Raw genomic sequence first — 13,867 nt, forward strand, 5'->3', positions numbered from 1 at the left:
AGAGACTGAAAGAGCTGTGACCCATTGGGTTATTAAAAATAAACCAGAATTATACTTCAGTCTAAATATATTAATTACTGATTAAAACTATGGTTCCTAACCAAGTCAGCCTCAGACTCAGGAGGGGCTGTAGAGTTATTGCAAGAGTTCCTTAAATTCCTCTGTTCTTATGTGCTTAATCAAAAGATTCTAAAATTGTAGATTATATCGTGAAAGTTCATGGAATGTCTCTCTATATTATACAGGTGCCTATTTAAAAGAAAAACTTGAGAACCACTGGAATATGAAAAATATTTTGAGTGGGAAAAAGATTGATGCTCCTGATAAAGCAAAGGGCTAGGAATACAATGGAAAAGGTTAAATATGTATTTTGTAGACTCTTTTCCCCAGTCCCCAGAAACAAGTAAATGATTCTGTTTTAGAAGGATAAAAATGGTAATGATGATAACTAACATTTTTTGGACACTTAATATGTGCCAGGCACAGTTCTATGTTTTTTACATGTAATAAAGCACTCAATGCAAGTCTTTGAGATAGGTTCTACTTTATTCTGTTTTACAATAAGCATCCAAGGTTTATGCAGAAAGCTAAGACACAGAAAGGTTAAATGATTACTCAGCTAAAAAATGGTAGAAATTTTTTTCAAACACAGTCTGATTTTCAAACCCATGCTTCTAACCACTAGTGATGTGAGGGGGAAAATTCTCTTCTTCAGAATTTCTGAATAGTAATCAAAATGGCTTATCAAAAAGCTAAAACTCTGAATATAAACAAGGGCTGGTTAATATAATAAGGAATAGATGCAAATGCTCAAATGGTTCAGCACTGGCTTATTTTGTTACATTGAATGCAGGAGGCAGGGGTAGTTTATACCTTGTTGAATTATACCAGATTAGAAAATGTGACAAATTTCCCAAGGCTGTAAAAAAGACATGTTCACTTTTAAGCTATGTGTATGTGCTTATATAAATAAAAAAGAGTGAAAATAGATATTATTCAATGCTTTTCCTAGTTTAATATAATAAGGCATAAATAAAAATACATTAAAATACGTCAAGGACCTCCCTAATATTCTAGTATAAATAAAATGCATGTCAAACTTGCCTAGAAGGTCATTTGAAATATTCATCTTTTCCACTTCTTTAAAACCCCTTGCTGTATACCAGTCTAAATGTCTTTGTATGATGTTCCCTGATGATGGTTAAGCTTTAATGATGCCAAATATATGTGTGAGATTAAGCAGGAATCACTGTGGCTTTTCATTGTAAGCAGGACCTCATGTGACCAAAGCAATCTGGACTTTTCTTATATTTGACTTCCCCTCATTGCCTCTTTCTTTAGTTGTTTTGTAGATGCCGTGTTGGAAAATGCCCAGTTAGCATGTGGACTCAGTACCCTAAAATTTCTTAACTCAGGGTTCAAGACTTCAGAAATGGACCTTGTCTTTTAGTATACTTAACACATTTGCCATCTACCTCATACACTCCAGGACTTCTTTAACAGGATAAACAGGATAATGATGGCAGGGATTCTCATTAACACCATGTGGCTAATCCTGATGCATGGCCTTTGCTTTCCTTGTATCTCTAGGGAACAAAGGCAGTGGACATGAGCCAGTCACATAGTGTGAAGGCTTAGCAACCTCCTGGTATGCTTGCAGAGGTGGCACCAGAATTAAAATGGGCTACATAATCTATAGTGCCAACTAACCATCCTAATAGGTATTCTTTTTTTTTTTTTTTACTACATGTAAACGATCTAAATGAACATGACAGATTTTACATGAGGCAAAGATATATACATAAAATCTAAATTAAAAAAAAAAAAAAAACACGGTCAAAGATCCAAGCATACTTCCTGATTTCTTTGCTTACTCAGTTTATAGGAAAGCCCTTTGACCTGCCTATGCTCATCCATTATTTACCCCAAAAGGCAAATTCAGACTAATTTTATAGGTTGGTCTCCCCATACAGCATTGATGCCTCATACACCTGTTTGCTCTCATAGATCTAGTGGCCATGGTCATACTATCATATCTAAAATTTCTTGATTTGGGAAAAAGGAGAAGGAAATTCAGAAAATTTAAAAGTCTGTTTTCTCATGTTCTCCTCACGTTATCCTAAGTCTACCTTCTCTTGGTCCCTTGGATGACTTCCTTTTCCAATCACCAACTCCAGATGTGCCTGTGTACATAGTGGGAGTAACACATCAGGCCAAAATCCACTGAAATCCATAAAAATCACCATCACTCCCAGTCACAGCAAGTGGTTTGGAATAATGATTAATAATAGCAACCACAAAGACAATAACAATTGTCACTATTTATTGAGAGCATATCATATATTTAACGAAATTAATAATCTTGCTCTGTCTACTAATGGCTCTCTCAGTAAATGGTGCCACAATCCTCCCAGTTGATTATACCAGACACATCAGCATTCCCTTTTTATGTCCTTCTATCTTGACTCCCATCTCCAACCAATTACCAAGTTTTCTGTTTCTGAAATCCCTCAGAGTGCAGTCAGTATCGTCTTATGAAAATGCAAAGCTGACTGTGTCATCCCCCGCTTGAAACCCTTCAGTGGCTTTCCCTTGTGTTACGAACATGAGCTTTTGCATGATCTGGCCCTGCCCCTCTGATCAACGTCAGCCTCCCACTTCCTACTCTTTCTGTTGCAATCACAGTGGCCTTTTCTCTGTTTTCATTCACCTTTTCTCATCCTTGGACTGCTGCATAAATGGTTCTTTCTACCTAGAAGCCTCTGCCCATCTCCTCGCACCCATTCTAACTCCTACTTCATGTTGTAAAAATCAGTTTCTCAGGGAGACTCAGTTCCTCCAGAATACTTTAAATAGTTCAAGTCTTTCTGATTTGTACTTTTACTTGTCATTCTAGAAGCTCCACAATACTAATTGCACAGTTCTTTGTTTGATTTGTATAATCAAAGATGTAATACCTGGAAACAATAAAGGACTTTGAGTCAGAAGTGAATTCTACTTCTAACTCTGTCGTGTCTACTAGTATAATCTTGGGCAAATCATGTTGACTTGTGTTGAACTCCAGACTTCTGATCTCTGAAATTGATTTATCATTTATTAACAAGTTTTTCTTGTGCAAATACTCTATGCCAAAGCTATCATGATTGGGACACAATGATGAGCAAAATGGATTTTTACCCTGCCTTTGAGGAGCTTAGATTTCAAGTGGGGGATATATATTTAAATAGTCACATAATTATAGCCGCAAACTTTGTTAAGTGCTATGAAAGAAAATTAAAGGGATATAAGAACGCTTAAAGCATGGGGCCCTAAATCTAGCCTGGTAGGACCAGGGAAGGTTTTCCCAAGGAAGTGATGTTTGAGGTGAGAACTAAAGGACAAAAGATGTTAACTCTGTGAAGAGAGAATCTGAAGGTAAGGGGTGAAAAACACCCCAGGCACAGGGGAATGTGCTCAGGCCCTGACAGATGGGAGGGGGCACTGCCAAGGTGAAGTTTTTCTGGGAAACCTAACGTTCAAGCACCACGGAGACCAAATAAACACTGTCAAATGCAACTGACAAGAGGAAAAATTGAATTAGGATAGAAAGTCTAAATTTCAAATGAAGCTAACACCTACATAGCAATTGTGTGCCAGGTACTGTTCTAAGTGTCATATATATGTGTTAATAACTCACCACAGACCTATAAGTGGATACTATTATTACACCTATTTTACAGATGATGAAATGAGAGGCCAGGCACGGTGGCTCATGCCTGTAATCCCAGCACTTTGGGAGGCCAAGGCGGTGGATCACCTGAGGTCAGGAGTTCGAGACCAGCCTGACCAACATGGTGAACCCTCGTCGCTACTGAAAATACAAAACAATTAGTCCCAGCTACTCAGGAGGCTGAGACAGGAGAATTGCCTGAACCCAGGAGGCGGAGGAGGTTGCAGTGAGCCGAGGTCACACCACTGAACTCCAGCCTGGGCGACAAATCAGGACTCCATCTCCAAAAATAAAAAGAAGAACAAATGAGACACAGAACCAAAAAGTAACTTGCCCGAGGTCACACAACTACTAAATTGTGAAATCAGGTCCCGAAACCATGCCATCAGGCACCAAAGTCTTTGCTGTTAATCTGCCATGCTTATGACCTGCTACAGATTGGAGCAGGATTGGAGTAAGAACAGTTTCAAGGGCAAACCTGCAAAATAGTCACAAACTTTGCTGGGCATTTGTTTTGCCTTTATAGGTGCTTGCTTTGGAAAAGGTGTCAGTTAAATAGTTTCATAAGCAAAGAAAAAGACTTTCCTTTTAGAGTGACTTAAGAACAATGAATGTATCTTTTCAATAATGTGAACTCAGTAAATGAGTTTTAAAATTAACATTACTTAACATTATTTGAGCAGGCAGGCAGGAAAGAAGATGTTTTACATATAAAAATACACAAGCATACAAACCATTACTTTTGAATTCACTGTAACACTGTCATTTCAATTGTTGCTGGTGTTACTGAAATAAAGACTGCTATACAGTGGACTCCCCTAAACTGGAAGCAGCTTCACAGTCCCAAAAAGTTTTCCTCTAAATGTCAGTATGCTACTACATTAATACTGACTAGTAAATTATTTAAAGCATATGCAATTCTAGAGTTTCTTTTATTTTTGCCTAAATGGTAAAAAGGAAACAATTTATTTATTGCTAGAATTTATATAATTTTTAAATTTTCATTTAAATATTATAAATTTATCCACAAGCTTTCTGGCAGTGGTGAAATTTTAAGAGTAGGAATAAAATAAACAAGTTGCATCTGTTTACACACCTGTTAAATAAACAATTTTAAAAATCATAAAACTTTCTGTACAACTCTGACCAGAAAAATTGAGCAGAAAAATGTCCTTTTATTCAAATGTTATGGCTGTTTAGAATCTTTCTGCTTTATTTCTTTAAAACATACATAGTGCATTAATATATTCACTAAATCTGTAAAATTTTTATTGCTTCATAAAATTATTTTGTTACAAATCTTTTAATAATCTATTAAATATATCTAAATTCTTTTAATCATAATTTATACTTAATATTATATCTAAGACACCTCTTTAGCCATTTTCAAATAAAGAGGAACCGGTAGAGTCTTTAAGTATTTAATTGTGAATATCAATATAGAAAAGATAATATTTCAGTAATATTTTTTGAGAAAAATTTAACCTGTAACAATTTAACATCAAAAGAAAAATGTCTTGGATTCATCAAAATTAATGTACTTGGTTAATTTTTTTTGGAAGGAAAAAAAATCTTCAACCTAAAAACTGAAGAAGTGCAATAATAATTGAACATGTAAGCTTTTGGGATAAAAGCTCAGTGAAAGAATTCCATTTGGTGGAGGTGGAATTACAGTCACAGTAAACAAGTATTGGTGCTTAAAGTAAAATCAAACCAAAGAAAAACAAAGTTTAGCGAGCATTGTGCTAGTGTGACTAGGGAATACACTTTAAATGTGCCTGTTGAACAATAGACTTGTTATAACAGAGTATTTTAAAAGGAAAGAACATTATCACAAGTCAAGATAGTTTGCAGGAAAAAAAATAGAATCTTGGAACAGTAGTAGCTTAGAAAATGTAAGGAATGTTTGTCAAAAGTTATATTGTTGATTGTTATTTATAGTAAAGCTTATTATTTACTATATTAGTATTTTTCTAATTGAGGGCAGGCCTTGTGCCAATCACTATGCTAGGTGTCTTACATTCTTATTTAATATTGACCAAAACCTTGGAAAAGATGTCTTAGTATCCCTATTTCACCAGTGAGGAAAACAGAAATTGAAAGTTGTCCCAAGTCAAAACTAGCAAGTTTTGAAAGTAGGACTGCCTCACTTCAAATAGTCAAATGGGATGGGCTTAATCTATATTTCAGTTTTTCACCATATAAATTACATAGTTTCAGAATAGGGACTATGTGTTTCAGAATAGGAACTGTGTGCAACTCCCCAAAACACATAAACACATAGACACACATTTTCTCTCTGATAATCAAGCCAGGTGCTTAGCTTATAAGTTATTATTATTTTGTTTCATAGTTTTTTTCCTCTGCCTTACAGGATGCCTCTTAATACTCTTGCCATCTTTTCCCCTTGCACTTTTTGTTAGTAGATGTTTGGAATATGAAAACTAAATGGATATTAGTCTAAGCAAATTGCATTTGGAAAACTAAATCTGCCAGAAAATAACAAATTACACCCTTCAGCTCCTCTATACCCATCCTGAGATCAGACCTAAATCAAACATTTTTTTAAACAATTCGTAGTTTGGTTTTAGTTGTAAATCTGCTCATCTACTTTAGCACAATTTCTGACTTGAAAATAAATTATAAAAGTGACCCCAAAGTTCCAGAGAATTGGCACCTTGTCCCATTTTTCTTCCTTTTTCCTGGTTTGTCATTCTGTTCATTTCTCTTCTTGCATTTGAGAAAAGAATCTGTTGACTCAGCAGCCCAGGGCTACGGTTCTTTCCCTCTGGGATCCCTGCTCATTAGCTTCCTATGCATGGCTTTCTTCCCTGCTGACTCTGGGCTATAACCCCTCCTCTCATCCTCTTCAGGGAATGGAGAAAATTTTGCTTATAACGTGATCTAAACAATCACACAATAGGTACCCAAAAACTACTCACTCAAGGAAGGAAGTACAAAGGAGTGAGAGAAGGACAGACTGCCAATTGATAGGACGTCTTCTTGGATTTCATGATTGATACACTAGATTTCTTTACCCCGGGGGAGGGGGGAACTCCTAGACCAAAAAGTGTACCTTCTCCTCAGAAAGTGCCTGTCAATACTATTTCAGAGAAATACGATAAAGTTGGACTTTCATAGGTGCTTACAAGAGCACTTTTCCTAAAGAGCTTAGAAGTGGGAAAAGAAACCAAAATAGAAGTTGAAGACTTTTAAACATATTTCAAGGACTAAAATGGTCACTGTAGACGTCAGGAGAGAAATCTCATCAGCACACAGTCCTCTTCAGCAAAGTCCACCACTAAGTTACTTGTTTAGTAAAGAGTTTCTCCGGTAGCACTGCAGCTATTTGGGCAGACCCAACCAGAGAAAAAGATTCCCTGGCATAGAATAAGCATGACAGTGCCACCTACTGGCCACTTTGCCACACTCTGTCATCCTGTGACACTTTGCCACACTGTCATCAAGTGGCTCTGGCTTTGAGATAGTCTTTATGGTGGTTTTGCTCTCAACCACAGGTGAAGATGGTGGTTGCTGGCCCCCCCGATAAATAAATAGCTCTTGTTTGGGATAGGTAAATTTCTAAACTCATAGGAATTGTTTTCTGCCTTTCTTTACACCATCGTTGTGTGAAATATACTGCCATAAAATGTCATAAAAATTAGAGATTTTCTGCAAGAATATGGGCCTTATGTGATGATAATACAAGCACTCCAAACGTGGTTGATGCTTGTTGTGACGGTTTTCTTAGTACCAAGGGAACATGTTTCTATATTGCTGCTCTGATTGTCTCTCCAGTTAATGATTTCCAGAAAAGAGAAGTGGTATAATCAAATTTAAGATATAGTCCTCTGATAGAATAAATTAATGCTATGCTTTCCTATTAAATAATATAGGTGTTTTCAAGGGGAGCCAGTATTAAATTAGGAGCAAGGTTCATTCTATTTCCCCAATAGCTTTACTTGCATAAAAGATGTGCTACCTGGCCCAGCCCTGCAATTTGCAGGGCCCAGGATACCATATGTCTAAATATTTTAAAAGTTATGAATCAGACTATAAATAAAATCTGTTCTATCCACCTACCTTGACAAATAGGTCTTGATAACAACTTGGAAGGCTGAGTTTGGATTTGAAATTCTGTCTCCCCTGAGTTCCATACCAGAAAATAGTGACATATACATAGCCAGCCCCTGTCCCCAGCCTCTGGCCCCTAGACTGCTTCATCACTCCCCATCTTATATTATGAACAGCTTTGTGCTCAGATTTGTGGACACCTCAGCCCAGTCCTCAAGTTTTGTCTATGTTTTGCAAACAGCTGCCCCTTTTCGGCTATCTCTTCATGCCTCTGAATGGTAGAGTTGGAGAAGAGAGCTGCTGGGACCTGGAAGGGAACTCAGAGCCATGGGGCAGGGAATTCTAGGGTCTCAGATAACAAGAGGTGATCTGGGAGAAGGGAGGAAAGCACAGGCTCCAAGAAGTCACATCCAGTTGGCTCTGTGGACTCCTTACACTGTAAGAAAGGGAATGGCAATGGAAAAGACAAAACAGAGTTCTCCATAGTGTGGGTCTTGGGCCAAAGGCCCCTCTCACTTTGGCCTTAATGGTGGTGTTAAATGCTCCTGTTTTTGAAACCACTTTTCTCTTCCAAGGCAACTGAGGCTGATATTGTAATCTGAACACTTCACCGCCTGCACACTCACTTGTGTGTCTTAGGCATTTAAAAACATTTAGGTACACCTGTTGCTGTGTGCCCAAGGCAGGCAGAAAAGCCTGAACAGTTAGAATCATGCTGCCCTGTGTACAGAGTGAGCAGTAGCACACATTGCCAGGATAGCTGTCTAGCCCACAAGAGCAAGACCAACAGCAGCTACCGGTAGGATTTGCCCACGTGTGGAGCAAACTGCCAGAGATCTTGGCCTTCTTAGCATGTTTCAATAAAAACTATTTAAAGATACATAGAAAAGTGCACATACACATACATAGAAAAGTAACCAAGGAACACAAAGTTTTACCAAATGGAATGTTAGTAATCCTTGCAAATATTATGAAACCTGAAATTAAAGTCAGCAACCTTTTCCTTGGTTGTAAAACCATGTATCAATGCTAAATGCAAAATGCTTTGATTTATTTGGTTCTTGTTTGGGAAACATTTAAAGAAAATAATAATGCTCTGGACTCCTTATATTGAAATTTCAAGATGTTTCTTTTCACCATCAAAAACATCCAGAATAGCTGCCATTACCGACCTTTTTTGAATCACTTTTATTATCTCTTTTTTTTTTTTTTTCTTTGAGATGGAGTTTCTTTCTTGTTGCCCAGGCTGGAGTGCAATGGCAATCTCAGCTCACCACAACGCAACCTCTGCCTCCCAGGTTCAAGCAATTCTCCTGCCTCAGCCTCCCGAGTAGCTGGAATTATAGGCATGTGCAACCATGCCTGGCTAATTTTGTATTTGTATTTTTAGTAGAGACGGAGTTTCTCCATGTTGGTCAGGCTGGTGTCAAACTCCCGACCTCAGATGATCTGCCCGCCTGGGCCTGATCACTTTTATTAACTAAGGTTAATAAAAAGATTGCAAAGCTATATATTATTTGTAAAATTCAGAATGTTACAAAGTTCAAGCTAAGTATGGAATGGTGACATTTCTTCATAGGGCTTTTGTGAAGATTAATTTACGTAGGTGAGTAGAGTAGATAGGCAGGCAGACAGGAACATAGTAGGTTCTCGATCTTTGTTAGTTCCATCTCCTTCCCTTTGCATAAATATATACATATCTGATAAGTATTTGATTGCCTTCTACTCTGGATTAGATTTTTAAAAATCAATTCTGCATTGACAATCCAAGTAATAATATATATAATTAGATCATCATTTTTTGGACCATACAAAGGTAAACTTAAAGTTGAAATTGATAAAACAGATGACAAAAAGACACATGAAGGCATTGATAATATTGTACTGCAACTGGAAGAATACCCTGCAAACAATTTTTGAGTCAAATGATTCATGATTTTGAATGTTGAGTCAAATGATTCATGGAATTACAAAGAATCCAACAGCATTCTTTGGTATGTAGCCAAAGTGGTAATCAAAAGCAAAATAATTCAATGCTTTGAAAAATACAAACAACAAAATAGAATGGGGAAACAAGTCAATTAGAAAAGAAAATGGGAACATTAGAGAAGAAGCATAAACATAATTCTAACTAGACAGTCATAGCTAGACTTGAATTAAATCTTAACTAGTAGAAATGAATGAAAGGTTTTATAAGTACTTGTGAAATGGAGAAAAAGGATAATATATAGAATTTAAGCAAGTTAAAAGGTAGTTTCCCAAAGAGATATCTTATTCCAGCCACAAAATAGAAACTATTTCAGAAAACTGTATAATCATTTGTTCTTTGGGCCTGTGACAGCTTAAAAATCTTCTTTCCTAGAGCAAATGATTAATTCACAGAAACTGGCAAAATGTATACGTATACACATACATACATATTTTATCCCCTACATTTGTTTATCTAAAGTTACCATTGCTGGCAGAACTGGTCTCCAAGGTACCTGATAACCCTCAAGTGAGTAGTCTTTTCTGGTTAACATTTTCACATATGTGGACTATCTGTTGCTGATGATCATGTTCCCAGGTCAGCAGGAATGCTTCTGGCAATGTGGTGTTTGCTTTCTGTGCTGGGCCGTGTCCACTGCCTGTGGTCACTTCCTCCATCTGATCACATGCCAGCACCTTGGCCTCTTACTGCTCTCCTCTGCACAGCATGGATCTTCATGGAGCCATTGAGAAGTGCTGACACAGAGGGCTTTCCAAGGTCTTTGGGGCTGCTTGTAGTGCAGCTGGTAGCATGGGTTGGTACTCATGAAACTGTCCGGAGAACCAGGATATATCCTCTTTTTTAGTGTGTACTTTAACATATTCGCTTGGATATGGAGCTTAGGACTGCTCTGGCCCCATTATCCCTCAGTATATTTTGGTTTCCTCAATTTTGGTTTCCACTTCTTTCTCTGAATGACTTCCTTGTCAACTTCCTTAACAACATTCTGCTCTGTGAACCTCATAGACTTTTTAGATGCATGTATGGTTTCAACAGTCTAGACCTTGAAATGCATGCTGTAAACACTTTCAGACCGTAGGAACTTGTATATAAAATTAAAAGTCTGTAAATGAAAAATAAAGTACAAATGTACTAGTGACAAATGTATCATAAAAGATGAATTGATTCCTACATACCATTGTACCCTACCCTTAGTGAAGAACATAAACAAAATTCAGCAAAAAATTACTATGTTCCAAATAGCTTAATCTGGTTGGATGTGTTTCCTCCGATACTAGAAAAAAAAATATCATATGGTTTCACTCAAGCAAATGTGATAATTTTAAAAAATAACTTATGTATGTGTAATAAGCAGTAGGATGGGCATTAAGATGTCCACATCTTAATCCCTGGAACCTGTGAATATATTAAGTTACAAATGGAACTAAGGTTGCTAATTGGTTGAATTTAAATGGGGAGATTATCCTGGATTATCCAGGTGTGCCCAATGTAGTTACAAGAGTAACTACATTGTTAGTATGTGGAATACTAACTGAATACTAACTAGAATACTAATCGCTGGCTTTGAATGGAAGGAGGCCAGAAACCATATGTAGAATACTACATACTAACCTGAAGAGAGAGGTGGAAGAATCTGTGTCAGAGTGATGCAGTGTGTGAGACTCAACCTAACATCGCTGGCTTTGAATGGAAGGAGGCCAGAAACCAAGGAATGGTGACAACCTCTAGAAGCTGAAAAAGAGGGGAAAAAAATGTTTTCTAGACACTTCAGAAAGAACCACAACTCTGCCAACACCTTGATTTTAGTGACTCCAAATCCATTTAGAAGTTCTGACCTCCAGAGTGACAAGATAGTAAGTTTGTCTTGTTTTTAGCCACTAAGTGTGGTAATTTGTTGCAGCAGCAATAAGTATCTGTTACGGAATGAAAGCTATCTTGCTCTGAATGAATATTGCTCAGTGATGACTTATGGATTTATAGGTTCTTCTTCCAGTACATTATTTTTTTCTTGCTTCCACCTCTCCTTGCCACACATCTTACTGTCCTTTCTCCATTGATGACCCACCCTGAAAGTCATCATCATCTGGAACACTCCCTATTTGCTTTTACCTATGGAGAACTTCTATATTAGACTCTCTCTTTACATCTTCACCTGCCATCCAAATTGGAGCAAATGTCCCATTAGGGAAGCTTGCCCCACCTGAATTAATAATACATGTAACTTTTCCCCAATATTTTGTCTTGCAAACTTTCATGCAATCTTTTCTGTCACTCTAGACTTCCTTCTTCTTCCACGAATGCATACAATTGAACACCAGCTTTGGTCTGTCTCTCTTTGCCTATATATGCAAGTGCCCAGCGAAAGTAGAGGAAGATTATTTTTCTAACTCATTTCTGTCTTTAAAAGCTGACACTTGTTTTTTCCCTTGTGACCTTCATCAGTGATGCCCATATGCGTGAGCTGTGCTCTCTTGAAGCCTCTGGTTCCGTATCCTTCCTGTGACCCACGTCCTTATATATCTTTCTCAAAGATAAAAATCTTCTGTTCCCTTCACTGTTAATGAGCTGGAGCAGGTCTTCTAGGGTCTTACAAGCTCTTCCTCTAGTCAGGTGTCAGCAAACAGTGGTCCACAGGCCAAATCCAGCTCATCATCTGTTTTTGTAAATGAAGTGGTTTGTCTTGGGGTAGGGTGCTTTTGGGTTTGTTTGTTTGTTTGTTTTTGGAGACTGAGTCTCACTCTGTCACCCAGGCTGGAGTGCAGTGGCATGATCACAGCTCACTGCAGCCTCGACCACCTTGGAGGGTGATCCTCCTACCTTAGCCTCCCAACTAGCTGGGACTAGAGGTACATGCCACCACGCCCAGCTAACTTTTTTGTATTTTTTGTAGAGATGGGGTTTTGCCATGTTGCCCAGAGGTCTCAAACTCCTGGGCTTAAGCAATCCGCACACCTGTGCCTCCCAAAGTGCTGGGATTACGAGCATAAGCCACTGTGCCCAGCCCTGTTTTTGTAAAGTTTTATTAGAGCTACATCACACACATTCATGTACCTGTTATCTATGGCTATTTTTGCACTACAATGGTAGAGTTGAGTAGCTGTGACAGAGTCTTAATGGACTATAAAGCCTAAAATATTTACCATCTGGTCCCTTACTGAAAAACTTTACCAGCCCCTCTTCTTGACAATACACTTTTGTACTTTGCTGCTATCAGTTTTGTTTTATTTTGTTTTGTGGGTGATAGTTAACATAGTGACATTAGACTTGGACTTATAAATAGAGAAAGAGACAGAGAGGGAGGAAGGATGAAAATGTGCTTACCCATAAATCTGTAATCTGGATATACTAACAGGGAGATTTTCTGTAACATGCAATTTTTCTATACAGCTTTTGGTATCCTTTCAGAGTACTGGGATAGTAGAGTCAGACTGATTCTGCATGTCTGGTCTGCAGTTCTTGGGAGATAATGATGATACTTATAAATAATAACAATATTGATAATGGTGGTCATTTGTTAAGTGCTTCCTATGTGCCAGGCACTATGTGAAGTACTTTAACTTGCTTCTTTGGAAAGATCCAAATTAACACTATTGGGGAACTTGTTACAGATTTGCTTAAACAATTAGCAAGCGATGGCTGTGCTTACAAAGAATTAATGATACGTATAACATAAACGTGATTATGATTACTCACTAATTCTTTCTCAGGGTGGGGTAAGCTCTTCCAGCAGGGAAGGTGTCCCTAAGGGTGAGGTCTTCATCCCAATCCCCTGAGCTCTTTCCTTCTGCCCTACTTCTGTTCCAGTATGTTTCTTGCCCCCCGCATGGATCCCCACCTGTTTGCTCTCTAGGCACCCTGACTTCCTCTGCATTGTTTCAGTGCCCAAACATTACAGAACAAGGCTGGCCTGCCTCACTATGAAAAGTCAGCTGTTGCTGAACTGAATGTGCAACAGTCTCTTCAATGCACCTGTGGGCTGCATTCTCCCATGCTGAGCCAGGTTCCTCTCATGGTGACCATGCTCAGGGACAAGTACTAGGCCTCAAAATCCTGTAATAAACAACTCAGCTGCCTGGCTACAACCCAGGGTCTCT

The 13,867-nt window shown here is 38.0% G+C and overlaps 1 protein-coding gene across 14 annotated transcripts in view; it reads left to right on the forward strand.

Moving 5' to 3' along the window:
• The window catches only part of RFX3 (regulatory factor X3), a 311,425-nt gene that overhangs the window by 282,588 nt on the left and 14,970 nt on the right, over positions 1-13,867 (forward strand). The window contains exon 16 of one of the 14 annotated variants that reach the window (XM_050762015.1): positions 246-6,753. The exons of the other annotated variants lie outside the window; for them this stretch is intronic. Coding sequence (XP_050617972.1) covers positions 246-257 — 12 coding nt within the window. The 3' untranslated portion in view covers positions 258-6,753. Of the gene's footprint in view, positions 1-245; positions 6,754-13,867 lie in introns of those variants that run through there. 14 annotated transcript variants of the gene reach the window in all.

Source organism: Macaca thibetana, chromosome 15, assembly GCF_024542745.1.
Source record: "Macaca thibetana thibetana isolate TM-01 chromosome 15, ASM2454274v1, whole genome shotgun sequence".
Lineage (NCBI taxonomy): Eukaryota > Metazoa > Chordata > Mammalia > Primates > Cercopithecidae > Macaca > Macaca thibetana.